Here is a 13,137-nt window from a genome sequence, read left to right as displayed (position 1 = left end):
TAATGTCAGTTTCACAGTTTCAGTGTGTGGATTAGTGACTGGATCTTTACTGTCATGCGAGTGAAACTGACCTCCAGTGTTTAGGACACACCCTTGATCTTTCAGGTGGTCATCATCTCATTTCCATCAGCAGTGAGAGCGGTGGAGCCGCCGGTCGAGTGAGACGAGTTCACTCTCAACACGCCTCATGTTGGGGGTTAATCTTGAAGAAGATGGGTCAAAGACACATTCAGAGCCACTTCCACATATATAAGAGAGGATATCTCGACTTATACATCTGAAGAGCTCGTCTTGCTCAAACAGTACTTTGCATAACAACATTTAAACACTGAGGTCAAGTTTGGACTTTGACTTTATTCAAATCAGCTGAGCATTACATTTTCAGATGGACTAATCAAGAGAAACCAATGAAGGGACAGTGAAAGCTGAGGGGCTGCTGGGACGCGAGTCACGTGACCCTCCTGCTAATCCTCATTGGTTCTTCAGATGGTGTTGTCCTACTGCACAAACGTTCTCTGAAGGCTTCGATTGAGCTCTATCCAGCAGTGGTGTCCTCTTGTTTTGTTAAACTAAACAGCGAATCATTGTAAGGCATGGATAAATATCAGAACCCTTGGCAAATTTATGTAGCATCTGATAAATATTAATTATTCATATTTTCCGAGAGCAAACTGAGCGTCTAAATACCAGTGCATCGATTCACACTGAGCTGAACAGATTTTAAGTCATGTTTCTGGCAGGAAACATTCAGAGAACGCTTGGCTAACGTTTCCATAACGTTACGGAAACGTTCTCTGAACATTCTTGGTTATGTGGACGTTAAGGGAACATTCTATTTTATCATTCTGCATGGCAACGTTACTTTTGAATGTTCTCCGAACGTTCTCTGAATGTTCTATGAATGTTCTCTGAACGTTCTCTGAATGTTCTCTGAATGTTCTATGAATGTTCTATGAATGTTCTATGAATGTTCTATGAATGTTCTCCGAACGTTCTGTAACAAGGAGTAGCCAAACATTTAAAAAACGTTAGATGAACATCCAAATAAAATGTTTCGGGAAAAAAAGATCTATAAATAATGGTTTTGTACTAACATTTTGAGACCAGATAACCTTAAACAAACATTCTATTAACGTTACTGGAAGAACGTTTGCTCATAACTTTGAGAGAACATTCTGAGAACGTTCCCTGTCTGATGTTATAGATCTGTTTCCGCTCACATCAGCACTGTGTCTGCGTCACATTAAGGCAGGAAGAGGGAAAAAACATATTGCAATGTGTCTGGAAAGTAAAAAATGATAATAATAATAATAATAAAAAATACATGTATAAATAAAACGTTCCGAAGGCTTCCCTCTTGTTTTCCTTTTAATTATAAGAAGAAGAGTTCTGCAGCATACTCTAGTTACAATAACGTCTCTCGTTCATCATCAGGGATCTTTTGGGCCGATCTGGAGGAACTAACACGCATCTATCACGTGTGTGTACTCTTAATGTATCCTCATAAATACAATAAATACACACCATTTGGAGTAGCCTAAACAGAAGCATTTGTCAACTAATTAACAGCACAAACTGAACTTTGAAAATCAAATCTCGAGTAGGAAATCAAGAAGAGTCTTCCATTCCAAAGCAGCATTAGTTGAATGTCAAAGTTTCTCCGTCCAGGAAGCCCTTGACAACATACCAGTGTAATTACATCAGCTCAGCCATGGGCATATATACATATAAATACAGTTTACAAAAGACAGTCGTCATCAGCAGGAGCGGCGCGTCTGACGGCACGAGCTGCGTGTCTGTGTGTGTCCGTCATCAGCCACCGTCTGGCATTCTCTGCCCTGCTGTAACAGCTTGTCGCCAGCAGAGGGCGCTGTTGGACCAAGCTAAAGAAACTGGTGTGAGGAGCTCCTGTGGAGGTGCTGAGCAGACGCCATCCTGCACCAGAGAGCTGCTGAACACGTGAGGTATTGCTGAACATCATCACTCGGCTTTCTTGATGAAAATCTGAGAGAGGAGGAGGAAAACTGTCATGATCACTTTACAAATGACAAAAATACTACGCTATATATATATATATATATACACACACACACACACATATATATATTTAAAATACAAATTATAACACATATAACATACAAATAATACAAAATATTATTTTTATGCACTAAATTGATCAAAACAAGTGAGAGTAAAGACATTTATAATGTTACAAAAGATTCTATTTCAAATAAATGCTGTTTTTTCAGATTTCTATTCATCAAAAATCCTGAAAAATAAAATGTATCACAGTTTCCACACAAATCTGAAACTGTTTTCAACATTGATAATAATCATAAATGTTTCTTGAGCATCAAATCATCATATCAGAATGATTTCTGAAGGATCATGTGACACTGAAGACTGGAGTAATGATGCTGAAAATTCAGCTTTGATCACAGGAATATATTTACTATATATTCACATAGAAAACATTTCATTTAAATTATAAAAATATTTCACAATTTTTAATGTATTTTTGATCAAATAAATGTAGCTCTGGTGAGCAGAAGAGATTTTTTCGAAAATGAATGAAAGTGTATAATTATACATTACATATAAATTATATTAAATTATAACAGAAGTTAATATAAACTAAAATGCAGTTCCTTATTTGTTATCTTACTATTATATAATATCTTGTTGCTCTTTTTATTGATTTACTATCTGTAAAATTGTATGTAAAATATGTAAAACATCTTCATAGTTGATTTTGTCTGTGTTTGTAATCTGTTATATTTTATATGGTTTTAATTTTGATAGCCTTTTGATATATTGTACAGCACTTTGGTCAACAATCGTGTTTTTTAATGGTGCTATTTAAATAAAGGTGACACTGACATTTCCACCTTATATTTTTATGTTAAAAATGTAAACAAATACATATATACACTACCAGTCAAAAAGTTTGGAAACATTAAGGTTTTTTAAGTCTCTTCTGCTCCCCAAAACTGCATTTATTTGATCAAAAATAGAGTAAAAATTTTGAAATATTATTATAATGTAAATAAACTGTTGTCTATGTGAATATATAGTAAAGTGTAATTTATTCCTGTGATCAAAGCTGAATTTTCAGCATCATTACTCCAGTATTCAGTGTCACATGATCCTTCAGAAATCATTCTGATATGATGATTTGATGCTCAAGAAACATGATTATTATCGATATTTTTGTGCAAACCGAACAACATTTATTTTCAGAAATGTATTTAATGTGCATTTGCTGAATTAAAGTATTCATTTCTTTAATAAGAAATGATTTTAGAATGATTTCTGAAGGATCATGTGACACTGAAGACTGGAGTAATGATGCTGAAAATTCAGCTTTGATCACAGGAATAAATTACACTTTATTATATATTCACATAGAAAACAGCTGATTTACATTATAATAATATTTCACTGTTTTTACTGTATTTATAATAAATTCAGCCTTGGTGAGCAGAAGAGACTCTTTCAAAAACATAAAAAAAACATAATATTTCCCAACATTTGACCGGTACTGTATATAAATATTCCCCTTTAGATGAATAGTATGTTGGTTGTAGATGTAAGTCAGTAGTTGTGAATGCATTGTAAAAATAATTGTTGGTTTAACTTAAAGTTTTAAGGCAACCAGGTAACTTACTTTTTTAAGTTCATTTGAGTTCAATAATACAATGAAGGCGGTTGATTTAATCAACAGAAACTCAAAATATTATGTCATCTGAACCACATTAATTATCTAAGTTTGACAGCAGAGCAGCAGATGTGATGTGTACCTCGCTGAGAATGACCCACACAGGAGAGTCGGTCAGCACCGAGAGCCGCAGAGCCTCCAGCGGGCCGAAGGAAGCGTCCACCTCGCCCTCCGCGATCCCGTTCTCAAACTTCCCTGAGGGACGAATCAACACAAGCTCTTCAAAACATTTGCATAACAAGTCTTCTGAGATGTGGCGAACAAGAGGCAGAGGCAGATCGTGCCAAACTTTAATTGATTCAGCAGAAAAACAAACCATTAATAGAATATTGTGAGCAACACTGTAATGAAGGATTTTCGTGTGAAATGAACTACACACAAAACACATCAAATAAACCAGCATACAGGAGAGCAGGATGAAATGTCATTTGGATTTTTTGGATGATAAATATTTTGAATGATTAACATGCATTTTCTGCACGAGTTCTCCGAAGCGTCTGTCTGGATTATATTCAGCGCATTAATGACTAAAGGGGAAATCTAACGCTCTGTCACGAGGGACGGGCCTCAATAAACCCTGAGGCACAGCAATCAGACACATCCATACATAATCATGAGAAGAGTGAGAGAGGCAAACAGATCAAAAACAGTTCAGACGTTTCAAAATAAAGATTTGCTGGGATTTTCTCCTTGGATTTGGAAAGGGAGCAAGAGAAAGACGGAAAGCGAGGCCTGAGGAGTGAACGATTCACACTACGGCTGGTTACTGGTTCAAATTTCACAACACGATTCGATTTGATATTGATTCATTCGGATATACATCAGGTATTCTGCTCTCTAGGGTTATTTTTCTAGCTGACGAATGAGTTTATGGACATTTAACGGCTTTTCTGCTGTAAATGTGATATTATTGACGTCTTTCTGTGGTTGAAACACTGATGAGACATGATTCATTTCAGTAAATTGTTCTGAATCTTTCAACATACCTTCTGATGTTCATTCACGTTTATTTCATGCTGTAACTAGAGGAAGAGATGATCGATTCACATGCGCTTGAACTGATTAAAGAGCCACAAAACAGTATTTATTGTTTATATTTCTTAATAAACTTACAGAATTTAAAAGCTAAGACTTCAACAAAGCACTAAGCTTACTGTGATTTTTTTTGAATAGGAGGCGCTAAAAATAATGTTTAGTGAAGTTTTGATCTTGGGATTTAAGAATCAATATTGGTCCATCAAAATTGATTAAAATCTCTAAATCAGTATGTTCAACCCAGTCTAAATTCACACAAACATCTTTTCCATGAGTCAAATTCTCCTCATGCAAGCGCTTCAGAAGTGGGCGTTCTGGCGTTCTCTCAGGAGAATGTCACTGTGGAGGACGTTTTAATAGCGCCATATGATATTGCATCATTTATATGAGGTTCAAGATGATAAAACAAGACTAAAGATATCTTATTTAAAGCAAACCAACACAACAACAAGCTGACATCAGTCATTCATAACCACAATCACGGTTTCTTTCAGCATTTTCAGCGCATGAATGTTCTTTATGTGCTGAATCATGCTGCTATATTTAGTGTGCTCTTCACAGCAGGTGCAGCTCACCTATTCTGATGAAGCCGTCTTCTGTGCGCTGGTACTTCGGCGTCTTCTCTCTCCCCTCCTTCAGTGCTTCTTTCTCCGACTGAATATTCTGAAGAGGGACAAACGTGTTGGAGTGTTTCAGCACGTAAACTCTCTCCACTCACTCACATCTGTTCTTCACACAGACAAATACACAAGCTCTACTCTGTTTTTCAAGCAAACTGAACTGCAAATGTTTTTATTTATCATTAAAACTGCAGTCTGTAAGTTTTGCCTCTTTGTCGCCATCTCTGGTTGAAACCTGCAATTGCAGTTATTTGTGGAATTATCATCTTTTCGTGGGTTGTGCATTGGCATGGCTCCTCAGAGCGGATGAATCTAATGTTTGCTGTCAGTCACCGCACAAGTGTGGATACTGTACTTCAGAATCATAGATTATAGTCTTGGAATTATGACCAAAATAAGGCATGATCGAATTTCCCAGGGAAACAAGTACCATTGGAATCATAAGGAGATAGAACACTGAACACTGGCTGGTTATGTACTTGTTCAAAAATTGATAAATAAGTAATAAAATGACTAGTTAAAACATTTAGTATCCGAGGTATACTTCTTGATACAATGTCAGTATCAAAAGTATTTATACTTCTTAACACAATTACACCTGCATGATCATACACTGTTACGCCAATCAAAAGGCGTGTCGAAAAGACATTATTATTGCTACTTCTGCCTACTTTTGAGTTATTTCTTGATGCATTAAATAATATTTGCAGAAATTAACATCCCCATTCCCATATTCTTATATTCTTAGGAACCCCAGCCATATCTATAGAGACTTCAGTTTTAAAAAACCACCTAGCAACCACCCAGAACATCCTAGCAACCACCCACAGCACTTTTGATTAGTTTTGCATAGACAAACGCAACTCTTTTCTTTATAAAATGTAAAAATTTGGCATCACTGTGTGAAAACATATGGCCGTTATTCTGTTGCATGCAATAATCTCTCTATATGAATGACCGGTTTATGAAAGCGAGTGCAATTGTATGTTTTGCCAGATCTGAAGTGATATTCCTTTATTAGAAATGTCAGTTTTGCCAGAGATTCTTCTGAAAGTGAAATATTGAACCAATCTGTGTTTCTGCTTTTCTGTCAAGATAAAATAAAAATGACAGCAAAAGCAATTAAAGCGTGAAGAAAGCCTTAAAGAGAAGTGACGCAGGAGCCCTGAGATGACATTTAGAGGGAGGAAGATCAACGCAGGCATTCACTGCAGTTGTTCCTGTTGACAATGGGCATCTCAGGAGCCACACTCCAGTCTTACCTCTCAGGTAGGTCCTTCAAAGTATCTTGGAGGTGTCTAAGTCACAACATCTTGCTACTGGAGTGCCTCAGGGCTCGGTACTGGGACCACTTCTCTTCTGCATCTACAGGTCATCACTCATTCAGAAACATGGTTTTTCCTATCACTGATGATTTCAACGATAGCTGCTCACATCTCGGCCTGTCTGACGCATCTGTCACCGCCTGGATGAAGGACCACCACCTTCAACTCAACCTTGTGGTCACTTCATCACAACTTCTCCATTCAGCTAGGTTTATCAACTATAACCCCATCCAGGACAGCCAGGAACCTTGGAGTTGTGATTGATGATCAGTTAAACTTCACAGACTATGTCGGTGCCGATAGCTTAGAGGTTAATGCGGCGACATATGGCGAGTAACCCGAGTTCATTTCCCATCTCAAGGTCCTTTACCGATCCTGCGCCCAATGCTTTCCTGTCTGCTCTCTACTATCCTCTCTGAATAAAAAAGCCCATGAATAACTGTGTAAGCAAACAACACTAGATACTGGGTTTACACATATTGTGTCTGCATTCCTGGCAACTGAAACAAGGCTTCTTCTTGGACCGAAACTCTCTGATGTGGCCCAAGAGAAGACAAATACGTTCAAAACCCCCAGCAGAGCGACGCTCTAATTTCCTAAACTGCATTAACAGCATAAAACAGACCACAAATACTCTTTTCTCCAGAGCATTGCCTGATAATTTCCTATATCCGGCTGAATTCCATAAATGTCCCTAAAGGGAGCTTTACAAAGAGGGAAATGAGGAGAAAAGAGAGATATAACAACCCGGCAGGGAGGAGAAGCAAAAACCCGTGAGGGGATGAGAGATATTAAAGGGCGACAGGCTCTCGCTCTTAGAAAATCCCACGATTAATCTTGTGGTGAAGGTCCGTTTCCGGCTGTAATCTTAAATCACAGTGCCGCCCCTCGTCTGCTCTCCCTCGGGGGAAAATATTTCCTCCGCGACGACCGCACACACAGCAGGTCACATTTTATTACGGTGTGTCAGTACGGTTCCATTAGCTCATAAAACAGAAGTATATCTTTATCTCCACTGCTTTGCTTTCTCGAACTCTCGCTGTCTGACGCAATATATCCGTTGTGTTCGTCACAACAAGTATCGGGTTCACATCTGTCAGCTCTCATTCTGACTGTCATTAGACAAACGGTGAAGAAAGTACACGGATACTTTTTTGGGATTTCTAGGTGTTGTACACCGATCAGGCATAACATCATGAGCGCTGACAGGTGAAGTGAATAACGCTGATTATCTCTTCATCACGGCACCTGTTAGTGGCTGGATATATTAGGCAGCAAGTGAACATTTTGTCCTCAAAGATGTGTTAGAAGCAGGAAAAATGGGCAAGCGTAAGGATTTGAGCGAGTTTGACAAGGGCCAAATTGTGATGGCTAGACGACTAGATCAGAACATCTCCAAAACTGCAGCTCTCAAGCAAGCGTGTCTGTAGCTACATGGCACGTTTAATACTTCAGGTTAGAGATTTAAGTTCATAACCCTAAGTATGGGCAATAATAATAATATAAACAGTTTCTAAGCCAAATATGATAAATTCAGCTCTTGACATCTGCTCAAACAGGAACCATGCCAAAGAGATCTTGCGACTGCATTATATTTCCAACCCTGACTGCAGTATTGAGCTGGTTGAGATGGTGTTTCAGCACAGATCTGTGAGGTGTTTAGAGCAGTCTCCTCCTGCCCAGAGGGAACACACAATCAAACAAACACGCTCTTAGTGTTCGTCTGCACACAATGACAGGGACTCACGTCGAAAGGAAGAACCTCCACTGTAGTGTTGAAGAGCTTGTCTCCAGGGTGCTCGATGTTTCCACTGCGGAAGAAATACCTGCACACACAAATATCACCCAAACCATCAATCTTATAACTCCATAAGGAGTGCAATGCTAAAGAACGGCGCTGCAGATGTTTCTTTATATATAATCTTATCATGCATTTATTTATAGACGCTGCAGCACACAGTGGCCCCAAAAAGTAGACGTTTACTCGACTGTTTAAAAGTTTGGGGTTGGTACGTTTTTTGTAATGTTTTTGAAAGAAGTCTCTCATGTTCACCTGGGCTGTATTAATTAATTAAAAATACAGTAAAAAATATAGCTGCAAGCAGCAATACAGGGTCAAGCTGTAGAAAAGGAAATATTTGCGGACATCATGAGGTTAGGATAAAGCTGTTTAAATTACATCAGTTAAAGCACTTATAACATAATAACACGGTTTATAACTTCTGAGCAGTAGGTGGCGCTGTGACGAAACTCTGCATGCACGCTCAAGTCATGCCTGTGATGACATGTACCAAGTTTCGTGTCGATACACAAAACCTTTGCAAAGATACAGCCGCATATCCATTTTGGCGTGCTCGCAGTCAAATTTGTTAACGCAGTATAAAACAACAGTTGGGTCTATCAGAAATCTGTAGTGTCTGTAGATGCCACATACCAAATTTCATACAAATCGGACAAAATTTTGTAGGAGGAGTTCGAAAAAGTAGGTTTTGAATAAAGTTCAATATGGCGGACAGTAAGTATGGTAGAATTTGGCAAATTTGGTGCCAACAAATCTAATGATGTAAGTTAAATGACAATATGTTTAATTTTTTATATAAGCATTTTCATAAACTTCTATATATCTCTTGACCACTAGGGGGTGCTGACCTAAAACTTTACAGGTCCTCTCAGTACAATGAATCATACAGAGTTTCATAACGTTACGTTCATGCGTTCGTAAAATACAGCATTTTATGACTAAATTCAAAATGGCCGACGCCCAAAATGGCGGACCAAAAAAAAAAATATCATGGATATCATTTGAATCAGCATAGAATCAGAGGAAAAAAGGATAAAATTAAAAATTCAAATGGCTGACTAGGACTTATGCGTCAAAAGTTATGAGCATAAACATGAGTGAATCTTTGAACTGTTGGTGGCGCTAGAGGGTTTGAGGTAGAGACTCCAAATTTGCTATAGTAACATTTCAGACTGTCCTCTATCTGTGTGCCAAATTTCATAACTTTTTACCCTATGGTTCTAAGGGCTGCCATAGACTTAACAGCGGAAGAATAATAATAAGAAAACTAACGATTTCGCCCCTTTGGGGCTTGACCCCTAATTGTGAAATATTATTACAATTTAACATAACTTCTATGTGAATATATAGTAAAATATAATTTTCAGCATCATTACTCCAGTCTTCAGTGTCACATGATCCTTCAGAAATCATTCTGATATGATGATTTGCTGCTCAAGATTATCAATATTTTTGTGCAAAACATGATGTATTTTTTCCAGGATTCTTTGATGAATTGAAAGCATTTATTTGAAATGGAAACACTGTAACAATGTAAATTCTGATAAATTTAATGCATCACGTCTCTCGAACGCGAGTTTTAGTCACACAGAAAACTACGCCTTAAACCAAGTGATTAAACGCATCTACAAACACAGTTTTGATGACACTTTATAACATGCTGTATAATGCAATGACATTCAAACATATTTGAGTGTCCCAAAACAAAGGTCCAATCTTCTTTCTCCTGTGGGGAACACGAGCAGTCACAGACGCTGGCAGATTTCTCTCTATAATTACACATGTAGAGCCGCTGCGGAGCGTAAACGGACACCTGCGCTTGTTAAACTGTGTCTTCTGTAGCATGAAGGAGGCCAGTGAGTGATCGTCAATCGCTCTCATTCAGAATGAGCACTATTAGCTCTCAATTAAGCCTGAAATATGCATGAACTTTCCATTAGGGTTAAAAATGTATGGACAACTGTGGCTCATGATGATTGATGCATTATCCAGCTTGTCTGAGTCAGCGTGATGGGAACGACTGCAAGCGGACAACAAGCTTTCTGCTTCATTCACGGGCAGCAGCCTTCCAAGGAAAGGAAAGGAAAGCTCAGAGCTGACGGAGAGTCAGTGCGCTACAGAAACAGACACTCGCGTTTTGTACATAAGCGTAAAAACACACAGCAGCGCTTCAGGGAGCTTAAGAAAGATTTGTGCGTTAGAAGATGGTAGCTGATTTGATGTAAAATATTTACTTGAAGGCTCCTTTGAGATTTTAAGTTAATATTTTAATAATTTAACGCCACTTTTGCATGTTTACGAGTCTCTGATGTTGGTTAATGGTAACATGAAAGGCAAAAAAATAGATTTAATCACTTTTTTATTAAGTATTTTTTTATTAAAATGATAGTATCTCAGTCCACATTATTGTTACAAATCAATTTCCCTATGGAGAAAAAGAATGGAGATTTTACTTCTTGCACTCTATATGGAGACACAAATATTCTGTAAGATTTTCTGATTAAACTGAACTATTGTTGATGTTTTTGAGAAGATACATATTGAATGAACTAAACTGGATAAATCTGGCATTCTGGGATTGCCTTCTCTCATTTGTAGTGCTGTGTTTCAGTGACGTTTGGAGCAACCTGAGAGAGAAACCGGAGGGATGTGTGACAGTACCTCTCCACACGGACAGGCGTGAAGAAGCGGATGCGGATGAAGTCTCCCGCCACAGGTGTGAACGCCCAGAAGAAATCCTCGCCCAGATAGGCTTTCTCCAGCGTGAAGTGCTGGTACGTCTTCAGACTGGTGGTGACCTCAGCTAGCGGGTTCGCGTGACCTTTATGCAACGTCTGCTTCCCGAAGTCCTTATCCTGACCAAAACAGACAGAAGGACAGTGAAGGACTACACAAACAGTGTTTGGGTGTTTCTTCAAATACAGTCCTTTATGTCAAACCTTTATGTTTTTATTGTTGTAACATTAAAGTTACATTTAAAGTGTCTTTTTTATGCCTTCATCATTTATATTCACTACCTTTCAAATGCTTTTTATGGTTATATTTTATCGTTTCATCCTTGACTCAGACTTTCAGGCGACGTTCACATTAAACTAGCGGCTGCTCGTCCACACCGAATGTGCTAAAATCACCTCATATGTGTAAAATATCATAAAAGCTCACTTAGACATTCTCACATGATCATTTTATTAGTAAAATAACCCACCCAAAACATTATTCATTGGTTCATCCAGGTTTTATAAAAAGCAATTACTCGTTTTTGCCACAGGATAATGCCAGGGAATTTTCTGTCATATTTGCAGGAATGTAATATGAAGATTGCACAAAGTAACATTTATCTTTTTTGCTTTGCAGCATGTGCCTGATAATGTTACAAAAATGAGATCTTATTGTAAAGTGTTGCCGACTTCTTTTTAACCCTCTGGTGCTCCTCGCATGGAGCTTAAAAATGACCACAATTTTTAATTTTATTTCAATGAAATGATTGTACTATATTTTAGTTTGATAATGTTTATTTAATATTTTGTTTTTTAGGGGATGTTATGGTACTAAACAATATTTCTGCAGTAGTTATAATCCATTTATTCACTTTCTGAGCATACAGAAAATGAAATTTTAAAAATTCATGATATACTTGAAAATGACATTTCCAACATAAACTGTCATAAATCTGGAACGCTTTGGAGCACAGACTGAAGTTGGTCTATTTTTAAAGAAGACACTTGGCAGATTATTGCTGATGTGAAAAAACTTAAAAGAAGAAAAAGCAAGAAATAAAAAATAAATAAAAAAATAAATAAATATTTATAGTTAAAATTTATTCTTATGAAAAGTGAAAAAAAAAAAAAAATTATATTAAATGTATCTTTTACAAAAACATTTTTACTCTAAAACTGTGAGAAAATCAAATGTATTAATCTAGACAAGTTTGAGGTTGAGATCTCAAAAAATGAGCTTTCAGTAAGACTTTGTTTGGGTGCAGTACCAAATGCTTCCACTAGATGAGGTTCGCCTCACATTTCCAATGCAGCCACATTGCATTTAACCTTTTCAAATCATGTCCATGTTTTTATCTATTTATTTATTTATTTTTTTGTTCACATAGCAAGTGCCAAGACCTTTTCATACCATTTTGATGAAGGAAATAATTGTAAAAAAAAAAAAAAAAAAAAAAAAATTTTGGTGAAAAATGACCAAAGATCAAATTTTAGTCTTAAGATTTTTGCTAAATATGGCCCCTGAAATCTAACATCAAACAGACTTTAGTGTGAAAACATGTCAAAAGTTGATATGAAAAACATAAATAAAAGTCGTCGTCTAGAAGAAGACAAAGAATGATGTGATGGAGGCAGTATTATGATAAATGTAGGGAAGAATACAGCGAGCAGGAAATGGAGCGTCAGATTCATTCAGCAGCTCGTCAGACGAGGAGAAAAATCAATACGACAGAGAACGGGCGGGTCAGACGAGCACTCATCGCCATGGTGATTCCTACCGCTCTTCAATCGGAGGGAATAAAGACAGAGTAGGGACACGATATGAGCGGTTATCAGATGCCTTCTGGGATTCTGATTTGTAATTTGGACAATCTATGAGGAGAAATGAACATAGTCCTGAGGCAGAGTACTGTGCCTAATG

At 37.5% G+C, this 13,137-nt stretch overlaps 1 protein-coding gene across 1 annotated transcript in view; it reads right to left on the bottom strand.

Annotated features, from left to right (window-relative positions):
• Nucleotides 1-334: 334 nt before the first annotated feature.
• Nucleotides 335-13,137, bottom strand: part of mgat4b (alpha-1,3-mannosyl-glycoprotein 4-beta-N-acetylglucosaminyltransferase B) — a 106,657-nt gene continuing 93,854 nt past the window's right edge. Inside the window, exons 11-15 of the mRNA XM_048176018.1 lie at nucleotides 11,161-11,354; nucleotides 8,446-8,524; nucleotides 5,329-5,416; nucleotides 3,801-3,913; nucleotides 335-2,004 (exon numbers count right to left, since the gene is read on the bottom strand). Of these exons, the coding sequence (XP_048031975.1) occupies nucleotides 1,981-2,004; nucleotides 3,801-3,913; nucleotides 5,329-5,416; nucleotides 8,446-8,524; nucleotides 11,161-11,354 (498 nt within the window). The 3' untranslated portion in view covers nucleotides 335-1,980. The remainder of the gene's footprint in view (nucleotides 2,005-3,800; nucleotides 3,914-5,328; nucleotides 5,417-8,445; nucleotides 8,525-11,160; nucleotides 11,355-13,137) is intronic.

The sequence above is a fragment of the Megalobrama amblycephala genome, linkage group LG23, assembly GCF_018812025.1.
Source record: "Megalobrama amblycephala isolate DHTTF-2021 linkage group LG23, ASM1881202v1, whole genome shotgun sequence".
Taxonomy (NCBI): domain Eukaryota; kingdom Metazoa; phylum Chordata; class Actinopteri; order Cypriniformes; family Xenocyprididae; genus Megalobrama; species Megalobrama amblycephala.
This window is presented reverse-complemented; position numbering and strand designations above follow the sequence as displayed.